At 38.8% G+C, this 22,666-nt stretch overlaps 1 protein-coding gene across 6 annotated transcripts in view; it reads left to right on the top strand.

The window, feature by feature from the left end:
- RTEL1 (regulator of telomere elongation helicase 1) overlaps window positions 1–22,666 on the top strand; it is a 50,762-nt gene that overhangs the window by 6,246 nt on the left and 21,850 nt on the right. For all 6 annotated transcript variants that reach the window (XR_008824255.1, XR_008824256.1, XM_056353860.1 and 3 more), the window contains exons 8-23: window positions 231–296; window positions 1,994–2,147; window positions 2,468–2,506; window positions 3,154–3,232; window positions 3,912–4,009; window positions 5,285–5,340; window positions 8,914–8,988; window positions 9,852–9,933; window positions 14,013–14,145; window positions 14,298–14,411; window positions 16,741–16,781; window positions 17,819–17,904; window positions 18,687–18,764; window positions 19,508–19,585; window positions 21,368–21,511; window positions 22,312–22,427. Coding sequence is in view for 4 of the 6 variants with exons in the window: in XM_056353860.1 (XP_056209835.1) it covers window positions 231–296; window positions 1,994–2,147; window positions 2,468–2,506; window positions 3,154–3,232; window positions 3,912–4,009; window positions 5,285–5,340; window positions 8,914–8,988; window positions 9,852–9,933; window positions 14,013–14,145; window positions 14,298–14,411; window positions 16,741–16,781; window positions 17,819–17,904; window positions 18,687–18,764; window positions 19,508–19,585; window positions 21,368–21,511; window positions 22,312–22,427 (1,439 nt within the window). In the remaining 2 variants the exon portion in view is untranslated. The remainder of the gene's footprint in view (window positions 1–230; window positions 297–1,993; window positions 2,148–2,467; window positions 2,507–3,153; window positions 3,233–3,911; window positions 4,010–5,284; window positions 5,341–8,913; window positions 8,989–9,851; window positions 9,934–14,012; window positions 14,146–14,297; window positions 14,412–16,740; window positions 16,782–17,818; window positions 17,905–18,686; window positions 18,765–19,507; window positions 19,586–21,367; window positions 21,512–22,311; window positions 22,428–22,666) is intronic.

Raw genomic sequence — 22,666 nt, 5'->3', positions numbered from 1 at the left:
GGTTCTGTGATTCTGTGATGTGTTTTTTAGCACCTTCATTTCCAGAGAAAATGATTCTGTAGTTTATATATAAAGGTAACCACAGCAATTACTTGCGGTATTCTTTTTTTAAAAATAATTCAAGATACTTGAAAACTCAGGTTTTCTGTCTCATGAGCCAATTTCTCAATCAAATCTGTGTTTCTTTGTGGCCTTTTTGTCCATTCCCATGTTCTCTTTTTCGTCTTCAGAGCCGGAGGGCACACAACTTGGACCTGAAGGGGACTGTGGTAATTCTTGATGAAGCTCACAACGTGGTAAGCTGTTTCTGGTCTGTTGCCATTTTTCAAACTTCATCCAAAGAGGAAAACAGGCATGTGCCCTAACACAGTCTGTAAAATCTGTACTCAGCTATACATTGTAAGTGGTCATTATCATGAATAGTTGTTTCTGTGACAGTTAAAGCTTTGTAGTTTAATTAACAGTCCTTTGATGCTACTGTGATTTTCTGCAAGGTGATAGCTTCTTCCTGAAGGGTAGATCTCCAAATTTATGGGGTGCTTACTTTCTTGTTTGGAGAGTCCTCTTCCATGGTGTAAGAAATTTTGAAAGATCCATTCTTAAGCTCAGCTGCATCAGCTATCCAAGTGCAGTAGATGGCAAACGTGACTCTTAATGTTTCCAGGTCTTCACTTAAGGCGGGGGGGAAGGAGAAAATGCTGCATTATGAGATCTTCCTCTTGGCTGACTCAAAATGGCAGCCCTTTGCCTAAATAATGAAATGCAAAGGAACATTTGAAATGTGTCCCTTTTTTTCTGCCACATGAACAATCTCCCAGTGGGATTTCTGCAAAAGAGCTGTGGAGTTCGTTTGGTTTTTTTTCGTGATTGCATGTTCAGTAACAGGCCACCAGTGGGTGTGCTGTATTTGACTAGAGAGTGTTGCAGAGTTGCATCCAGTATTTGCTCCTTTCATCAGAACATCTTATTTCTGTTGAAAAACGGGTGGAGATCCAGTTGTAGTTTTCTTTTTTTTTTATCCTGCCTCCCCCCCGCCTTTTTAGTGTCTAAAAAATATTAATTGGTGCCAGCATGCAGAAATCAATCAGAAAAGCTATTCTAGAGCTACTCATTTTGCAATAGTTCTCCCACAGTACTGTCTGTTCCAAGTTAGTATGGGGGAACTTTGTAATTACGTTGAAATAGAACTGACCTCTTTCTGATTAGATTGTTTATACGTGCAGCCAATTCAGCTTTTTTTTTTCTCTTCATAACATTTCTTCATAGCTGTTGCAGTCAAATTTTTGTGTAGTTTACTATTTCCCTTCATTCCTCAGGGGAAAAAGATTCTTTTCATGAATGAAAATTATGTGACAAAATATGTGACTTATTTTTTCAAGGTCATAGAGAGTTTTGTCAAACTTACCAGTTTGAGTGTTCAAACAGTTACGGTTTTCAATAGAAGGTTAGTAGGTTTCCTTCTTTCCCTGTGATAATATTTGTTCTGGCATACGTTTTGGCCCAAATTTGGTGTGTGAATAACATGCATTCTACTGTTTGCTTTTTCATGGCCCACCCTTTATTTCTTTTTTTTCCACCATGCCCCCATCTCTGCAAGCTCATGAGCGGCAAGGGCTGTGTCTTTATATGAGTGAGTGTAGGCATACAAGGATCTCCTAGGAGTATGAGGGGGACTGGGAAGCAGCTCTTTCAAAGGACAAACTGATTTGCTAACTAAAAAATTGGTACTTGAACAATTTGTCATCAGGCAGCAAGCTATTTGGCAACTGTGTGGGAGAGAAATCTATTAGCAACAACATTAAGAATGCAGAGGAGGGTGACACCTATTAAAACGATCTTAATGATGGCAGTGATTTGCTGTTACATGGGAATGTTTTAACTGGAGGCCAGAAACGAAATGAAGCCTGGTTATCTGGACTTTATCATCTGTGAAATTGCTTGAACAAATAGCACACTGAGCAGTCCACGTAATGCTTCTATTCCTTATTTTTAGGAAAAGTTGTGTGAGGAGTCATCTTCTTTTGACTTGACACCCTATGATTTGGCTTCGGCAATGGATGCTATAAACATCGTACTGGAAGAACAAGCCAAAGTGGTTCAACAGAATGAAATAAAGGCTGAATTCAATATGGAGTTGGGCACTTCAGGTGTGTTGGCAACCACAAACCACCATTTCACTGGGAGTATAGGGTGCCAGTACCAAGAACTGAAACATAACTTTTCCTAGCAGTTCCTGGAATATTTACTGAGTAGATAAATTGCTGTTAATTAGTAATCACTGCCAGACAAACATGAAAAGATTTGGCTAAACCCATGTGACATGAGGGGTCTTGAAAAAGAACAGTGAGTGGAATACAGATGTCTTTCTATATACAGAGTTCTAGCCTTCATAGCCATAACATCTAAAAAGGCATAAAGAAACTAGGAATGAAACAGACCTCTCTGTATTCTCTCCTTTCTTCTGCAGGGCTGAACATGGAACTTGAAGATATAGCAAAGATAAAGAGTAAGGCTGTTTTTTGCTGTTGCTGAAAATTGTTGCTGAAATGGTTTCAAAAGGTCAACAACTATAAATGGGGTTCACAGAGCATTTCTGTGGACATTGTTCTTGACTGAGAAATTCATGGAAGTTTGTTGTCTCTTTCCGAGAATTTTGTGGAATGTTTACTTACAGTTTTTTCCCAAGAAGATGAGAGATTTGGCAGATGAATGCATCACTTCCTTCTTTGCTAGAAGTACTCTATTTTCTAATCTTGTCGGTGGGCTGGAGTTGTATTGATTGCATCATTCTGCTGTAAGAACATGCTATGTGAAGTTAATAGCCAGAGCCTGAGATGTCTCATGTTTACAAAGCACTTCCAAGAACAACTTTCCCTGTCTATAGAGAAGATTTTATCATTTAGCTGACAATTTAAGCTTCATCTAAGAGTTGAGAACTGGAAGTTCTTAAGGCTGAATATGAATATTTAGAGGTGACATCTAGGAAATGTTTTTGATCATTTTGATTTGTTTACAGAATTGAGAAAACAGCTAGATTGCTGTCTCTGGTAAAAGCCTTTGTAATAAAGTACATTTGAAAAAGAGGCTTAGATGTGTCCCAGAAGTGAGTTTCTGTGAACCCTAACTTTTTTTCCCTTCTTGATTCTCTTAAAGAAATTCTTCTTCAGCTAGAAAGTGCTATTGATGCAGTGGAGCTGCCATCGAATGGTAGTGGAGTCACCAAAGAGGGAAGGTAAATTTCTTCTCGTTAATGTGTTTACATGCTAAAGGCACAGCAGATTCTAGAGCTGGGTGACACTGGGTCAGCTTTGAGGATTGGCAGCACTATTCTAGCTTCTGGGAATAGTATTTTTCCAAGGTTTCCTTAAATCCCCTTTCAGTAGTAAACATTATTGCTGGTGGAACGTCCTTTTAAAGTGTTTCAGGAGTGGAAAAATCCTGTGCTGGGTGTATACCTCTCAGGTGTTCTGAACTGGAAGAAGCTTCTCGCTATGCTACTTTCAGTTTTGCGTCATGTTTTAAACAGAGGTACTAGTGCTGTAGTGATTTGGTTTGAGGTACCTCATTGCTCTAAAAGTCTCCTAAGCTAATACATACAGTACATAGTAAAAAAACAAATCATGGAAATTGCATGCAAATCTCTTTCTAAATTTTATGTATTGTATGTTATAGAGAAATTGTGGAAAATGTGAAGGATGTGGTCAGTATGCTTTCTGTCATGCCAATATTGTCTGCTGTCTTTATAACCAAATACTTATTTTTATTCCTGTGAATTTTTCTTTCTCATGGAGACAAGAATGTTTTGCTACTAGATGGTGAAGTTATTGCTGTTATAAAAGAATAACACTAATAGTGTCCATATGAGTATTTACGGTGTTTACCCCTTTGTGCTTTTCCTTTGTAAATTGCAGCTACATCTTTGATCTGTTCGCTGAGGCCCAAATAACATTGCAGACCAAATCCTTGCTCTTGGAGTCACTTGAGCAGATTTTACAGTTTCTTTCAGGCCGTAAGTGTAAATCTGTTAGTTGTTTCACTCAGACTTTTCTCTGTAGTGTAAGTAATTGGAAGTTTGCATTGTTTGGGGAGCAGAGGGGAGAGAAAGACTGCTTTGTTTAGGTTACAAAGCTTTTAAAAGCTAAAAATCTGACCTCAAATGCCTGTGTCTTTCCATTAAGACTTGCTGCAAGCTGCTGGGAAATGTTTTATGTCTGTTCGTGCAACAGAACTGGTTTTAAGAACTACTTTGTGTCAAAACCTGGGTGTGTACATATGTGTGCGTACACAGAGATTTTTGCACTCAACACTTTTTCTCCAAAACCGGAAGGATTGCAAAGTGGAGCTTGTTGACATTTTGCTGATGCCCCTTGTAGTGTCTTGAGCTCTTCTGGGGTCATGGAATTATGAAACAGGAGTACTTGGAATCACGCAATGTGGTGGGTTTTTTCCTTGTTTTAGCAAGCTTCTGTTCTACTGTCTATCAGCATCTCGTTCTTAATTTGCCCTTCTGCAAAGAAAAATCTCCAACTTCTACATGTGTTAAGAAAATTATTTAGTTCTCACTAGCAGGCTCTCCAGTAAAAGAATTGATGAGAGCAAGCCCAGTCTGTGGAGACTAAGAATATAGACTGCCAGTTCTGCAGGTGTATCCTTTGAGAACACATCTATCCTTCCCGTTATTTTTTCTCTTCCCAGCATCTTTCTCCTTTTAGGCTATTTGCTCTCTGCCTTAACAGGTGCATCTGTTTCATTTCCATGGTCAAATTCTTATCATCAGTGTATGCCATATAGTCTTTTAGCTGCTCTGTAGTCACTGTTTTAAGCATACTAGAAGCTTGGAGGTGATTTATAAAAGGCTATATCTATAGCAAAGGTTAGCTTTGTTTCTCTGCATAACTGCGTAGTCAGTTTTCTGTTCTTTTCTTCGTGAGACTAATAGTAGTCGTGTGAGCATTTGAAAAAGTAACCAAACAGCTTAAGCATGCTTATCTTGGTTTCAATTATCTCCTTTCCAGTTTTTAATGTAGAGGAGCCTCAAGAAGTTTATGTAGCTGTCTCAGATGACAGCTTCCCAATGTGTCAGAGATGTGAAACTTCCTTTGGAATGCTAGTTTCATGTTTCTCTCTGCATCTTGAATTATGTTGAAAAACTTGAAATAATTTGTTTTAGATAGTATTTTCAAGTCATTGTATTCAGTATGTTGTGCTGTTCAGGTAAGACATAGATCTGTACAAATGGATGTATGTTTGTGCTGTAAAAGTAATCGTGCGTTGTTATGTCTAGGTACTGGGATATTTGTCAATATATCTGGATTGCATAAGCTCTCGGATATTATCCAGGTAAATAACTAATGCTGCTTCTATATACATCTGAAGGATAGAAGAGCCGGTTAAAAAAATTAGGAAAGACATTGGGTCCATTTTATTCTTGATTGTATGTATGTCTGTGCAGTGATGGAAGTCTGTGGGGTTTTGAGGAGAAAGCTGCTGCCTAGCGGGATGCTCTACTTCAGTTTTTACCCAGGTTGTTGTTTTATGGTTCTGATCTCCTTTTGTGGAGATGCTCGATTTAAACTTGTCTGGTTTTAGCCTCCACCAGGTGGAGCTGGGTTATTGAGCTATTTACTTTCTAACAGCAGTGTTTGAGAATGTGAGACCTTCTCATGAAACAGGGCAGGCTAAAGAGAAAAGGCAAACAAAAGATAATTTAAGTGTATTTTTTTCATTTAATCATTAAAATAAGGGATCTGTAAAACAAGTTTTTAGTGCCACAGGAACTGAAAGTGGCACTTGTGGGTATCCATATAGTGTTTAGTCCTCTCGCTGTTGTAAGCTTGCAAAATATCAATTATGAAAAACCTGGGCCCCATAAAATTAGAAGGTACAGGGGGCCAGTGGCCTGAAATTCTGTTTCTAGCTTCCCTCTGAAGTTGACCGAAGTTCTAATATTCTTGAGTGATACTCAAAAAGAGGGTAATGTTTGGACAGCTTAAAGTTCAAACATCTTAGCTACTGGAAAATCTGCAGATGCTTAGGATTAAGTTAACTATTCCCAGAATTTGGTGATTTCAGACCATCATCTTGGCCTGAGTTACTGGGTGTCAGGTTGAATAAGACCTTTTCCTGACAGTGAAACAAGACTTTCATGTCCCAAATGCTTGTGGATTTTTTTGATAAAAAAGATCTTTCCCATCCATCTTTAGTAGGTGGGTGGTAATAATCATGACATTGTAATGTGTTAATCATTGTTTTTCTGTCTTGGTTTAATTATTTTGGTTTTAATTAAAAACTATAGTTGAGCTACTGATGCAAGAAATTTTATGACATTTAAGTCTGTCGTGGCTGGCAGTGTTTAGTCTCTTTGTAGTTCTCTGGTTTTGTTCTACTCGCTGTTAGCCTGCATGATAGATCAGGTGCTAGACTTTTTCAGAAATCATTGATGACAGATGATCTTTCTTCTGGAAAATATGCTGCTTACAAGTGTAATCTGTGTTTATTGGAAGGACAGAAGTGTCAAAAGACATGAGAAAACAATGGAAACACAGGCAGGAGGAGGGTAAAAACTATGCAAGAGCAGAAATGAGGGAGAACACAGCAATTTATTTATTCTGGAAAGTGAATGATTTCTGGGTCCAGCTCTGCATTTGGCAGCAGCAAATTAACTATTTTTTTAACCCCCTCCATAATTTTGTTGCGTATTTCCAGATCAATTGTTAGAATATTTGTTGTTAAAATCTTTTCTGTCTGGGTCTGGTACTGACTACGTACTTCAGTTTTCCCTTTTTGCTGAAGGATTTATAACATTCCCACTTACGTTTCCCTTTACCCAAGATTATTAGTGTTTATACGGTTTAGTGTCCCTTTTAAGTAAAATAGGAGGGATTAAATCACCTAGATTTCAATTTAGCCATGTTCTCTAAAAGACCTGTCCTGAGTCTTGGATTTTAGTCATTTGGTTTGAATGACACTGCTCAGGTCTATTTTGTCGTAGGTACCAAAATCTCCTGACAACATTCAGGTTGTCTTCCTGCTGCTTGCTGGAAAATCTGACAAACAGGAAGTGTGAATTGTTCAGTATTGCTGCTTTTCACCTAAGGATTTACTTGCTATCTTAGCTTAATTGTGTATCGCCGTCTTCTAGAATTGGAATTTAATAGAAAAGGATAATCTTTATAATTTGGACTTTTCCTAAAAACCCATTATTAGATACTTGTTGGAGAATAGTCAGCTCAAGTTAACGCAGGGATTCCTATAGGTGATTTTTTTAATTTTTATTTTTTATTTAAGACTTTCTGTGCTTACTCTGTCTATTAGTAGTGTATGAAGTCATGTTTCACCTATTATGCTGGTGGAGAGCAGCTTGTATGTCCAAAAGAACACCACAGAATAACACCCTGTGTAAAACTAGACATGAAGAAATGTATTCAAACTTTGCAGACCTGCATGATAGACAAGTTATCTAGCTGTATTTTGAACGGTCCTCATAGGTTTGCAATACTGAACTCATCAAATGCATGGATGTTTGTGAGGGAATATTTGCAGTGGCATACACAGAATTTTATTTTTATAGCAGTGGTTCAACAAAACCTGTATGTATGTTCTGATACAGTAGTAGCAATTTGTGTACACTGATACTAAAATGATTTGTACTGGAAGGTATCACTGTTCTTCCATGGGGAAGGTGAGGGGTGCTTAACTTAAATTAGTTTCCCAGGGTTCTAAACCTGAGAGGCGAGAAGATTCACAAGTAGAAGCCAGGTCTCCTGATCCCAGTGACAGAGTCCACAGGCAAGTGTGTGCTGCAGGACTGGGAATAATTGTCGGTGTGTGCTCTTTTAGCCTGTGGATGGATGACAGGTGACTTGATTTGGAAGAGCAGTCTTTTGCTGAAAGCTAAAATCCCTTTGCTGCTGAGGGTATGCATCTGGGCAGTTACTTCAAATAGTCTTTGTTGTCTTGAGATATTTTTAAGTAGGACTAGGTCACAGAGTCTTCGTTCGTTAAATGTGTTGCTTGCTTATTACAGAGCCTTGTCTTCAAGACTTAATTTCTAACAGCTTGTTTTTGCTTCCTTTTAGAACACTTACTAAAATGTCTTTTGTACACCCTATCTTTGGCTGTTTTCCAGAAGTTAATATTTCCAGGAATCATAATTTTAGGATTTTTTTAACTACTGGAGAACATCTTTCTTGTTGTAACTAGCTGATATTTTTATGTGCTTGGATAATTCCTTTCAGATGTCTAAAGAAATCTTGTTTGGAAAAATTAACAGAAGTTAATAAATATTTGAGAACCCCAGCTGTTTTCACTGAAGTTGCACTGGAATGCCATATGTGCAAAAGAGCATCACCCTTAGTCATAAGATACCACATACAGGAAAGGGGAAGATGCATAACTCTGTACAGAAGAGTTGATAGAAGCTTTTAATTTAATATATTGACAACTAGATATGATTACAAGTTGATTTTTCTTTTTTTTTCTCTAAGCAGAGCATTATTAGTATAGGGTATCATGGCTGAAACTTTATACTAAGGGAATTCAGAAAGTTTTTACACTTAGTTGTGATTCTGATCTCGTGAGCGTGTAGTGTGTTTGTTTAATCACAGCCCGAAGTGATGAACAGCATGAATAATAATACTGTCGTTTGTACAGTTTAGATACTGGCTTTATATTTAGATACTGCCTCGCATTTTTTGGAACAATGAGAAAGCCATGTGGTTAGCAGGAATTGCCTGTAAAAACAATATTTATTCAAGATTCTCTGTCTTTATTTAATAACAGGAGCAAGGAAATATATTTAAGGTTATCACTGCAGCAGCTTTTGTGGAGATACTTCTCAGTGCAAAGATACATTAGGGGTTTTGCTGTTAACAGTTGTTAAATCTTTCCTTTTGTTTATATCCACTTTTCCAGACAGTATTCAGCACTGATCCTCAGGAAGGCACAACAGATTTCATGCCACGTCAGTCAATATCTAAACATTATAAGGTATGGGATACTTTGTGCTCTACATTTTTCCTTGCTGGCATTTAATGTCTGTGCTTAGTGTATCCAAGACTTGGGAGGATGTGGGCAGTATAGCAGATGAAGATGTTGATTATAGGGAGGATATGTAAATTCTTCCAAAACAAAACACAACACCACTAAAGGAACTGTAGTTAGTTTAGGTTCCAAGGAAAAAGGGGAGCTACACAGTAATTAAATTTGGAAGGTGCAGCAAGTGTGAATCATTGAAAAATTTGATACTGCATGTTATGCAAGAACTGATGTGTTCTTCCAATAACCTGTTACCAAGCAAGTACAGCAGAGCCACTGAAACTTCCCTCCACCTCCCCCACAAAGTCCTTATTTATTTAGATTTTGGGACTTCTAGGCTGTAATGCTATAATGAATTTTAGGAAGATTTTTTTTATCTTTTAGCTAAAAGGTGGCTTTCATATTAAGTTTAAGACTTGCATCATTTGGCAACAAAGATAGTATCAGATCTTTCTAATACGGTAATATTATTTTTTTTTCTTCTCTGCATGTTTTATTCTGGTGGGCAATACCCAAATAATTGGGTTCTTTGTCTCTGCTCAGGGCAGCCCATGGAAAGCTGCTCTGATAATCTGACTCAAAATGACTGGTTAAATGGTGATCTACTTTTGCTCCTTGTTAAATACGTTAGGGAAGACTGGAAACAAAGTAGGGAAGACAAACGTGAAATAATATGACCTTAGTAACACTATAAAAGTGTTACGTAGTAAAGAATTACATTAAATACACTTAATATGGGCTAGCTTTTTTGAGTGATGAAGTGCAAGTTCATTTCTGTAGCCATCTCTAGAACAGTTTCTGTTGTTTTCCTTCAGGTACATATTCATCTAGATAACGATAATAAGAAAAAGAAACAAAGAACGGATCTCTGGAATTCATCATTGCCAAAAAAACAAGGTACAGGACTCTGTCTTGGGGAGGCTTATGCAAAAGCTGGACTGAAAACTACTTTGAGATATCTTCAGTTGTTTTCTCTTATTCAAATCAGAAAGAAGCAGCAATCTGCCTTACTTCCCATTTGTGAACAGGGAGTCCTCTGGCAAATTTTGGAATGTCATTGTAGGATTTTGAGTGAAACACCACCTATGTTGTCTTAAATGTTAGAAATGACTCTGAGGAGTGAAGGGCTGAACAGAGTAACTCAATGAGGGCACGCCTCAGATCTATCTATATGCAAAAAGTTTTTTAAACCCAAATGGCATAGTGGTGCTCCTCATGGTGCTGGGAAGTCTTAAGTTTGTGATTAGTATGCCTTGTTACTGTGGCCATGGTCCAAGTTAAAACCATCGGTAGATGTGGGATTAGGAAAGACTTTTTTTTCTTTTACCCCCCTTTGCTTTCCCTGCACTCAGTTAGTAGAGGTTTTTGGTCATTTGTAAGATGAAGAGACATGGAGCATTAGTATTGCCGCAGAGGTCCCTTTCTCTAGAACAGGGAGGTTTCTAAGGCTTTGGGACTTATAAGTTTGAAGAGTTCTAGGATTGTTTGAGGGTGTTTTTGCAGTTTTATGTTTCCAAGTGCAGCTCCATTGTGGATACAGTGAGTTGAGATGGTGCTTTTCACTTTTATAGTTTCTTCCAAGGGGAAGGTATCATAAGCAATCTCAATATAAAACATTCTTGTACCAGTGCTGCTTTCTGCACTACTGGATTTCTTCTAGTGCAATTATTCCAGTGAAATAAAATAATCTCCATTATGGAATGGTTGCTTGTATTGGTGTAGAGAAAATCTTCAGCCTAAGAATGGGAAGCCCTCCTTCAGGATCGATGCTGAGGTTTATGAAATGTTGTTATCCTCATATCAGCTATATTTCTCTGTATAATTGTTGTGTTAAACACAAAATTAGTGTTGCTAAGGCTGTAACTATCCTTTACAAGAAGGAGATTGATGTATAGATATGATAGTAAAAATGTGTGCCAGAAGTATTGTAAGAGTCAATTCCATGAAAATTCTTGATCTGTTGAAATTACTCATTTATAGCGGAGGAGTTACAATTGGTTGGCTCATTCTGAAGCTCTGCAGTAGGTTCATGTGAAGTGCCAGAGAAGTAGTGCTTGACAATGTGAATTCGAGGCCAGAAAATGCTATGCCAGGTAACAGCCTCGGGGCGCTGTTACCTTCTCTGAGATAGGACCTTTTTTGAGCAACTTCCAAAGTTCTTCCAGGCATGTTGTCACTTCTTGGGAGTTTCGGCCTCAGCTATGCTTTTAAGTCCTTCTTATTCAACTGAGGTTTCTCAGTCTCCTGTCTCTCTCCTCCCACCTATTTTGTTCCTTATGCTGTGCAGAACTTGGTATCTGCAACTACCTCAATATAACCATGCTTCAAAAGAACATATTTGGAAGAAAAACTTGGCTTCTGAATCAAAGGCTTGTCCTAAGGCTCCTATAAAGCAGTACTGAGTTTGGCTGCTTTGGACTTCAACATCTGTTCTTCCTGATATTTTTATTTATTTTTTAATAAATACATTTAAGTGGAAAACAAAACATTTTCTGATTAGAGAAGGCAGATGCAGATCTCTTTACCTAAGCTGCCTTAACAGTGTACTCTCCAAAGTTCTCAATTATAAGGCAAGGTATTAACAATCTACTTAATTATTCAGTTAGATGCTCTTGGGAATGTAAGTATTTGTTTCAGAGAATTCCTTTTCTTAAGGACAAAAGTAACATTTTTTCAGAAAATGAGTTACCACAAATTTAGTGGGTTTGTACATGATATCCCCTTAAATGTTTCCACAAAGTAAGTTCTGTTTCTGAACAGAAGCATGTTCTTATGGTAATCTGCAAATAATTGTTTTCCTGAGGTATTGCTCAATTGGAATTTGAAGTTAAAGGAATAATTCCAAGTAGATTTTGTTAAATATGTGTGCAGGAAAGGCTAATAGAAACACTTTACATCTATTGCAAAATGTGGAGGATTTATACATTAAAATGATACAAAGCAGTCACAGAATTATTTTGTGACACATACTGATACATTTGCTTTTCAAATAAAAACAGGATCTGCAAAGTACCCCTGCAAAAGACTAGCAATGTGTTCAGACTTGTGCTATGTGCAAACCTAGCAAAGGCCAGACGAGACTGAGCAAGTCTCCCGTTTCCTGTAGTGGTATAGCAGACTGTATAGAAATAATGCAAACCTTGTAAGATTAGCTGTTTTCAAAAGATTTTGTGAAGATTATTCACTGAAGTGTAATTCTCTACAGACTGTAATTGGTGAGGAGACGTGGCATAGCTTGGGATAGCAGATGAGATTGCTGCCCTAGCTATCTGTTCTGTGCACAGATGACATTTTTGAATGCAATATTGAACTGTTGCAGTTTTACCTTCAGATGAAATGTTCTTGCTCTTGATTTGCTTGAAATCACCATGTTGTAAACTATTAGCAACCCCCTTCTCCATGGATTAGCTGTCCTTGTTACCAGGATTGGAAAAAGCTGCTGCAGAGATCTACTTTGTGTAACATCCAGTGGTGTCTGCTGGTGAATGGGACATTTAAAATGGATTAAATATTGTTAAGTTTAAAGAAATAATGGCAGAACACCATGCTACAAATGCACTACAATTCCAGCTTCTCCAAGAATTGGGTAATTGGTGCCTGGCAGTCATCCTGCAGGGTTACAGAGGAGTACATCTCAAGCTGAGCATTGGCGAGGCAAATGTGCGTGGGTTGGTGGTGTTCTCTTCAAGGCCATCCCATATTAGCACAGTTTGCTTCTATGCTGGAATTTCTTAGGCTTCTGACATAAGTGACTTTGCTCTTGTCTGTAGATGCTTACTGGCCTGTCCTAACTGTAACTTGCACCAATTTTTAGTGTGGCTTAGAGATACAGAATTTGCTAAATTTTGGAATGTGATTCTTCTAGAATCTGGACATGATCTGGATGGTTTTGTCCAAATGAGATGGAAGGAGAAAACTTTAGCTTAAAATAAATGTGCTTTTGTAAGTCTAAGCAGTGAGTGAGTCACTGGGCACATGTTTCTGGGGATTTCCTGAAACTGTCAGCTCCTTTTTGGAAAGAGTCTTTGAATGAAGTGTGTAGGTTTAAAAGACTCACATGATATGTGGATGCTCAATCTTTGTTTTTTACTGAAACTAATCATGCAAAACAGAAACAAAAAGTAATGTTCTATTTGGCTGCTCTTGTTCTTGACATAGATGATTTTTTTTGTACCCTTGTTCCTTTGGTTGTCTCTGAAAAGCTGATGCTAAGTTTTCAGCAAGACCAGCAATGGTACAACTATAAGCTGAGCGATGAATGAAATTACTAGTGTGATATATCCATTTTTATTTATATCCTTTCTGCTGATAATTTATAGTATGCCAGATTGTCATGCCTGTTGTATATCCACATCCCACAAAAGATCTGAGCAGAAGTTGCAAGGTTTGGCAGTTGACTGTGGGAAGGGGAAATTTTAGGTGAAAGGTTTATACCCGTTGGAAATTCCTGATGGAGAAGGGTTTCTTCTCTTTTCAGGCAAGAGCAGGGGTGGAGGTATTTTGTTTTAGTAACTTTTGTCCTTCATCCTAGTATTCTGCAGTTCTTCTGTGATGCTTCCCATTCCAGTTGTCCTTGACAGCAGAAAATGAGTCGGTGGATGGAGGACTTTGCAGTTTTATCTGCTCAAGCTGCCTGTTACTTGCTGACAAAAAGACCTGGTGCTCTGTCTTGTCTAGAACCAACTTTTGATTGACAGAAAGACCTAGTGCTGTCTTTCCTAGACCATCTTTTGATTAAAAGTATAACCTACTCAAGGTGTGAAGAAGCAACAACCTTTTAAACTGTATTTTGAATGGGCATAGTAATTAAATCTGGGAAGGACAAAAGCAGAACAGGCCACGCATCTGTAATTTTAGCTTCAGATGCTGGCCATTTTGTTTTCAGAAGTTCAGGTGCAATGTGCTATATGCTAGTCATATTCTCATTTTTCTACATACAGACTTGTTGCTTATCGTTTTCTCTTTGTTTGATACAGGAAAGACCTTAAGCTATTGGTGTTTCAGTCCTGGCTACAGCATGCATGAGCTTGTTCGACAGGGAGTCAGGACAATTATCCTTACTAGTGGGACTCTCTCCCCACTCTCATCATTTACAATGGAAATGCAGATGTAAGTACCTAGATGGGTGAAGAGTACCATTACTGAAAATGCCCAATCTACTGCTGTGGGGTTTAGGTTTTATCTCAGGATTTTTGGGTGTTCTGGACTGATAACCAGTAAGGAATGAGTATGACTGGGATCTTCCTTTTGTGTTTCTTCAGCCCTTTTCCTGTTTCCTTGGAGAATCCTCATGTTATTAATGAACAGCAGCTCTGGGTTGGGATCATTCCTAAGGGACCTGATGGAGCTGTGCTTACTTCTACCTATGAAAGAAGGTAATGAACTTCCATGTGGAATTCTGCTTTGAAGTCTTGGGTTCTGACATTTTGGGTTCTGCTTACAGGAGGGTGCTAGTGAAATAAGTGTAGTTCTTGGATAAACACTGTGCTGAATAACAACACTCCTTTAACTACTGCTGTTGAAAATTTAGAACTGGAGGGCTGGAAGGGATCAAATGTCAGGGCACTAAGTGCATTAATTGTTCTTAACGGCTCTGACCAGCCTCAGCTGGGACCTCCACCCACAGCCATCACCCAGAGCTCCACTTAAGGTCAGGCATAGGTCTTCAATCACTGCCCAAGCTATAGGACTATGTCTCCAGCTCCATCATAACCACACCTGGCCACGGACCCTGTTGATCTGACCTTGACCTACTGATTGACTTCCTGGTCACTATGGACCTGCCTCACCATCCCTGGGCTATGACACTCTCTACTGTCACTGGATGTGCTCCTGGTTTACTGACTTCCATTCCTGGCTTGATCTTGGACCTTCCCCATCACTGTGACTTTGCCTGATGATCTGGACTTGTGATTGAGCCTGGCTACTGTGTCTGAGACTTCCCTGCTTGCCTTGCTCTGGTAGTGTGGATCTGGGCCCTGGCCGGCAAGACCCCTGCCCTGCATGCCTTCATGTCGTAGTCGGGTACCACCTCCCTGTCCTTACAGAGTAGTCGACCCTACCTGACTTGAAGCCCCATCCTAATTTCTTTGCTGAAAGCTTAATTGATTTGAAACATGACTGGCCTTTGCAACAACTATTTTTACTTTTAAAGCTTGTCACCGGTCACCATGACCAGCCTCTCTTTTACGTCTGCGTTACCTTCTGAAGGAAAATACATCCAAAGCTCTTCATCATCATCTTACTTGCTTTTCTTTGGCCTTTCATCATTTTGCCTGTGACTTTCTGCTCTTCAGAGTATACAGTGCTTCTGCTGCCAGCAGAATATACTGCCAGCAAAGAAGGCCAAAACTTGATTTCATTGTATGTTGACTTCCATTGTGCAATGGGATAGTCTCATTGGCATCTCTGCCATATACTTTTTTAAAAGGCAATTTCAGGCTTTGGTGCACATGGCAGAAAGTTCTGTGCTTGCCAGTTCTCTGAAGTTAGTAAAGAGTGGCATCGCTTTGGTGCTAGTACTGTGTGTAGGGTTGTGATCCTTCTGTAGGATTTTGAAATGAGGATCAATATTCTTCCATTTAACTTTCTTCTTGTAGTACACACATTTTTATGTAATGGCACATTAAGTCTGTTTTGATTTCAACATTATAGCCAAACCTCTGGCTGAGAATTCTGCAATGTAGCCTGCTGCAGCCTGACTTACTCTTTTTCAGCAGCACAGCAAAATTAAAAAAATAGATCTCAAAGAGCTTTTACTGAGGAAAGGGGAAAAATGTCAGATGTTCGACAGAACTGGAAAGGAACTCGGCAATTGTAACTGATTTTTACAGAGAAGAAGTCCGGAAAACCCTCAGACTGTTTCATTTTCAGAAGCTTAGTGTGCTGCTTCAGTGTATTTTGTTGAAGATGCTGCTTTTGAAGAGGGAAGGTTGGGGATCCCCCCGCAAGGCCTAAAACACTTTTTTTTTTTGTTTTTAAGGAAGGGAATTCACAGGGTTCGCTGTGTTTTGACAGTGTCTGTGGGGTGATACTGGTATTTGTAGGTCTTAAATAAATACATTTGTTCAGGTTTTCCCCTGCATATGTAAGTTTCCTGGCAAAACAGTGCACAAAAGTAAGGGCACTAAAAGAAAGAAACATAAAGGCATGAGGCAACAGGTGATTTTTCAGTCAAAGCTGAAAGAAACATAAGTACTGCTCATTGAGAGCAGTACTTTTTCAGTCAAAGCAAAAATTATTTACTTGGCTTATGCCACCAGTAAATAATAACCATAGTAACCAAATTCACCCTTTTTGCCCCTGCAGCCTCACCACACCTCACACACACATCAAGAATTATTTTAAATAGTTGTAAGGTTAGTCAGGCTTAGCAGCACCTGCAGACTTTTCTGGCAGAATTTTCACCCTTAAATTGTTAGTATTAATTGTAAAACTTATATGGCTGCCCATTTCCGCTTGTTACATTTTGATAGTACTGAAGCTTAGATCATCTTCAGTGCTAATAATAAGAGTATTTAATACAAAGAGAATTAAAACGAAGCCAAGGTATGACTAATTTTGTGTCCTTGTTAGGGGTGCTTGCCATAGGAAGGAGAGCAATTGGGACTGTGGATACGCTATTTTAGGTGAATATTGAAGTCCATATGCATGAAAAACAGAAAAGGAGATACATTGATGTCACTTGATTTTTCTTCTTTGTAGGTTTTCAGAGGATTATTTGTCTTCTCTGGGGAAAACAATTGGTAAGTGAAATGTGTGGATTTCAAAAATAGGTTGTTGCACAGGGTTTTTAGAAATCTAGAGATAGTAAGAGAAAGGTAAAAGATTGAATTGCATATCTAAATGCCGTCTGGGTTTGTGTGCTTCTGTTTGCTCAGGCAGCTGGCTGTTGTAATTGCATACAAAAATGAATTTGAGTCCTTGGTTTAATATAGGTAGTTCATTTTTATTGTTGAGTGTTTGTGTTTAGGAACCATGTTTTTGACCCAAATATGGTCTGATAGCGATGCAAACTAGAAAATCAATGCACAGAGGTGATGCAGCCAAGCATCATTTGCAGAGCAACTAAGGATCACAAGAAGTTAATGCAATTTCTTGTGATATTTTTAAAGGCACTGTGCCAAGCCTACCTTAAGTCAGTTTTTATTGTTTTGTTAATGTTTTACAAATGTAACAACCACAAAATTTTAACATGTGAGGACAGAATAAAAGAAGAGCATTTGTGTAGCTTGGCTAAGATATGATTGAAAGGAACCTGTTAAATCTAGAACTGTTTGAAGGAAGCGGAGGAGCGTGCTCAGAGGTGTTCGGTGCAGCCTAAAAGGTGAAGTTAAGAAAGTGCTTTCACAGAATACCAGATTAATGTTTTTTCAGTAAAGTGTATGCTATTTGACTAGAAAACTCTCAAAAGCAATCTTGAGGTACCTCATCCATTGCTTTGAATGTTTAGACTGTGGTAGAGAAAATGATCTCAAAATTGATCATACTGTCACGGGGGAAAATACAGCAGATGATGATGTATCTCTTTTGTCTATAGTGTTTGGTGTAGCTCATAATATCTCAACACTAGTTAGGCATCTGTATTAGAGTTTAGACCTTGGCAGCAAGGTTACTGAAATTACTTTTAAAAAAATGAAACAACTTCTAATACATGAACATACATGTCAAGAAAGTAGAAAATATTTGGAAGGAACCCATGCTGTATTGTTCCTCTGCAGGCTGTGTACTCCATCCCAGAAGGAAAATGCCCTCAGCTATACATTTGCCTATCTTGTTGCAGGTAACCTTGTGCGAGTTGTACCACACGGACTGTTGGTGTTCTTCCCATCATACTCTGCCATGGATAAGAGCCTGGAATATTGGCGAGTATGTTAATTGCTCTGCCTTCATTAGGTGGTTTGGTTAGATGTGTCGGTTTGTAGTTATGCTATCTAACCATGCTTATTAAAAATTTGTTGTTAACAAGTAAATTATAAAACCTGGAAAGTAACAACCCACATCGGGCTTACTTTATTATGATCAGAATGCACTGAAATGCAGTGTGGTAAAAACTAAACCCAAAGGAATGTTAATGCATCATCTCATCTGGTCTGATCTTAGAGTTCATTTAATTTCACCAGACTCCTCTTTATTAAACCTCCAAATTATAGTTGGTCTGTATTTCAGCTCTTAAGGAAAACAGTCTCATTATGAGCATTTCTCTTTTATTTTTAATTTGTAACTGTTGCAGCTCTAGCTTTAACTGCTATATGCTAGTGGCTTGAGCATCTCTGGTGAGACCTGATAGAACAGTTATGTTTTGAATGCGCCTCCTTAAAAGTGAGTGCTGGGACAGAGGTGTCATGCTATGGAGGGGGTCTCTGGGAGTTGGTTGTTGGGAACTTGCAAGTTGGAAGGAAAAGAAATGGATCTTCCATCAGTGTAATGTCTGAGCTGCACTAGCTGCAAGGAATCACTGTTAGTGGTGTTAGATGTGCATTTTTCTGCTTCCATCTCTTCCTACGTTTAGCAAGAGAGGGGTGGACAGTTGGGGGAGTCTGTGGTGACCATTCCTGAGCATTTCCTTTCTTGTTGGCTCTTCAGGTATGTGCTTACTTTAACGTGGCCATTTATATCTGTTCATTGCTTTTTTGTTTTTTTTTTTACAGGAGCGTGATTTTACTAAAAGAATAGAAGAAGTTAAGCCAATATTTGTGGAACCCAAGAACAAAGGAAGCTTTGCAGAGGTGTTTGCATTGCATACCTATAACGTTTTCAGAAACTGTTTTTGTGTTTAAATACCTTCTCTTAAGATGTATTCGGGTGTGAAACACCCAGATTTTATCCTAGGATAAAATTAAAACTCTGAGTGCTTCTTTGAGGTATAGTTCTTCTGTGCATCCTTCCTTTACCCTTTTGTCTGGTTGTGCAGGGTTCAGTCTTTATTTGAAATCCAGTGATGTAACAGTGGCTAACATACATATGTACTGAGCAATCAAGTTGGTAGAAAGCTGTCGCTTCAGTAGTCAGCATCTTCTAATGTTCTGCATTTCCTCCCAGTTCCTCGCAGCTTGTCATGCTTTGGGTATTAAGGAATTTTGCGGTGTCATCTTGTTTATTTATAGCTGTTCTGTTTGGTTCTTGGAGTAAATAATATCCTTGTATTGCTTTCATGGCTTGCCTGATTTATTCAAGGATCTGCAGAAACGCAGGACAGCTTTATTTTCTCACCAGAAGTATCTTGACATTAATCTTTTATGCTTACCCTGATGTATTCTAGATTTCACAGTAATGTAAGAATTTTGCAAAGCAAATGGTGTCTCAATGTTTGCAATTAGTAAAAGTAAAGAAAATCACACTAAGCCAAATTAATCATGTTTTAGACCTTAGTGTACAAGTCAAATTTAGCTAGTACAACTTTACTACTTATCCATATATATGTGAAGGATAATACTATTCCTGTTCTTGCTTAAACTAATTCATCTTTTAGGTAATGGGTGCCTACTATGATCAACTTGTCCGTCCTAAGTCCAGTGGAGCTTCTTTTTTGGCAGTATGTCGGGGGAAGGTAATTGAGTATTTGTTTTGTCTGAGATCAGTTTACATAGTTGATGGTGGGGGGAAACAACAATCATCCTGGATTTCAGTATGTTTCTGTTATTTGACTGTAATTATATGTAGGGAAAAAAACCCCAAAAGTAGAAGAATGCCCTGAAGCCTTTTCAAAATTACGTCAAGTTTACATATACCTCATTCCTGGTTTTATTGAAAGGGATACATCTTTGGGTTCTTTAAAGGAAATGAGCAACATACTTATTTCCTGTTGGCTGCCCATGGGAAACCTAATCCATTAGATGACAACAACTGGTTTGGAAGAGAACTAAAACATTTGTAATCAAACATGTTAGAACAACACTGCTGAAAACCAAAAATATATTGCTTAGCTGTAAAATAATTACATTAATTTCAGGTCCTTTGGATACATTTGATGGCCTTTCATTTGCATTTTCCAGTGCTGATAAATTGATCTATGATTATCAATGGAAATATTTGCAAAATTATAAATTGCTCTTTGAGCCTTTTTGCTGCTGTTTACTACGTACCAAGGGAAGATTTAACTTTTTGCAAACCTTTGGTCCTGGTCTCCAAAGTGGCTGTTGCAGCAGTGAAGAAAAAGCATGGGACTCTGGGCTGAATCTGCCTCTGCTTCCTACAATAGCGTATTATCCCGGGAGGTGCAGAGTTGGCGGAGAGATCATCTTTCCAGTAGCGTGCTGTTAGAGGAGAGACAGTTTAGTCTGTTTGGTCACAGGGTATCCTGGTTTCAGCTGAGATAGTTGATTTTCTTCTTAGTAGCTAGTGTGTGGCTGTGTTTTGGATTTGGTGTGAGAATATTGTTGATAACAGTTTAAACTCTACACAGCAACAACCAAACTCATCTAAGTCAAGGACTTCTCAGTTTCTGAGGCCCTGCCAGCGAGAAGGCTGGAGGGGCACAAGAATCTGGGAGGGGACACAGCCAGGCCAGCTGCTGACCCAAACTAGCCACAGGGATATTCCATACCACAGGACATCATGTTAAATGTATAAACTGGGAGGAGCTGGGCATTGGACAGCAGGTGGTGAGCAACTGGATTGTTACAGAGCATGCTGTGATTGCTTTTCTTAAGCAGAGTTGGTCATTCCACCTGCCCCCCCATCCCTGATGTATTCCATCACAGCTGCTTGTGCAGCATGGTAAACAAGCCTGGAGAATTGATACAGCTGAAAAACAAACCAACTTCCCCCCTCCAAATTTTTTTTCAGTCTGATTAACTCTGACTTTGTTCATTTAAAGTGATGTGCCGGCACAGTGAGCGCCGTTCAGGGGGCATGAGTGACAGATACTTGAGCAGATGTCAGCAGCACAGCTGGTGGCCATGACGCTATAGTCTGGTGAATTCTGAGCAGACTTCTGGTAGCTTTCCAGTAGTGCTTTGAAATTACTGTTTGTTTTTAACATCAGAGAGGGTTTGCTGTGTTCTTATCATGTCTTAACAATCCAGTGTATGGAAAGTTTAAACACAGGTATTGACTGACATTTAAGACATCTTCTGAATACAGCTGTTCTGCTTATCCAGGAATAAGACACGTGCGTTAATGGTGGTGGCTGAGGTATTCTAGAGGAAAAAGCTAAGCTTAAAAGTCCTGGTAATAAAAGCAAAAATCTAGTTGAAACTATTAATAATATATTCATAAACTACATTTGGCTGGGAATTTGATTTAATGGAGAAAAAGGGCTGATAGCTGCTGGATTGCTCTGAAATGTCACCTCAAATCCTGTTGCTAATGGAAAGCTCTGTCTCTTCAGGCCAGCGAAGGCTTGGACTTTGCAGACATAAATGGGCGAGGAGTCATCATTACTGGGCTTCCGTATCCTCCTCGTATGGATCCCAGAGTCATTTTGAAGATGCAGTTCCTGGATGAAACCAGAATTAGTCGTGCAGGTGCACAGGTAATACCGGGCAACTTTTCACTGTTGTCTGTGGGTTTGTGTCATTGTTTCTCCCTCTTGTCTCTGTGGATTTTTGCTTTCATTATTCTCCAGCCTTATGGGATAATGAAGAGCAAAAAGTCAACTGACCTTGGGAGTTTGTCATAAATACAGTCACTGTTTTTTTTGATAATGTTAACGGTTCTAAATTCTGTCTCCAGTGGCACAGTCTCAATCGAATGTAGGCTCAAGAAATGGTATAATTTAGTTTCAGTCAAAGTCTTTGTATGCATTTTGTCCATCTATGAGGGAATTACTTCATCCAGAGGGGTGACAGGCAGCAAGAATTCCCTGGGCTGGCTGGTTTGGGGTTTTTTGTTTTGATGATTTGCAAGTCTGAGGGGGGTGTGTGTGTGAGATTTTGGTTGTTTGTGTTTTGTTTTGTTTTGGGTTTGTTCTTTCTATTGCTTCAGGCATGACAATGAGCGACATTATGAATTTAGTTTATTGTCCTGCAGGGATAGCTGTTAGGTCCTAAATAATTCAGTGAGTCTGTTTTACTACCAAGGCTGTTGGTGCACCATGTACTAAATAGCCCCCCAGGCTGGATATTACTGGAGTTTTCTGTGCACCCTAAGTCAGGTGTGATATTCAAGTCAACCTCTATTTGGTTTTCATGGGCTTTTAGAGATCTGTCAGAAGATCTTGTTGGATATAGTGATTTCTTTTTTAATTTCTTTTGAAAGAAATAGTGACTGTATAGCACGGAAAATATATTTTACCTGGTAAAAAATGTTAATTCTTCCTCCCACCTATTGCAGTATTTATCTGGGCATGAGTGGTACAGTCATCAAGCTTCCCGGGCTGTTAATCAGGCTATTGGCAGAGTCATCAGACATTGTCAAGACTATGGAGCCATCTTCCTCTGTGACCACAGGTAAAACCTTGGCTCTAGAGCATAAACATGCATCACTATCTTTATATCCCAACACAGGTGTCGGTATTTTGTGTATAAAAGTGCTGATGTTACTGTTTGGAGAAGGCTACAGTTCATAAGTAATTAAACTATTTTATGTAACAGGTTTTATAAATATTGTACTACTTGGAGAAAGCAACTAGATTGTTGTCTTCTTCCAAAATATCCTGTCTTGAAGCTGCAGAAATATTAACAGTATT

This window comes from Falco biarmicus, chromosome 10, assembly GCF_023638135.1.
Source record: "Falco biarmicus isolate bFalBia1 chromosome 10, bFalBia1.pri, whole genome shotgun sequence".
NCBI lineage: Eukaryota > Metazoa > Chordata > Aves > Falconiformes > Falconidae > Falco > Falco biarmicus.
Note: the sequence above shows the minus strand (reverse complement) of the source record. Positions and strands in the feature narration are given on the sequence as shown.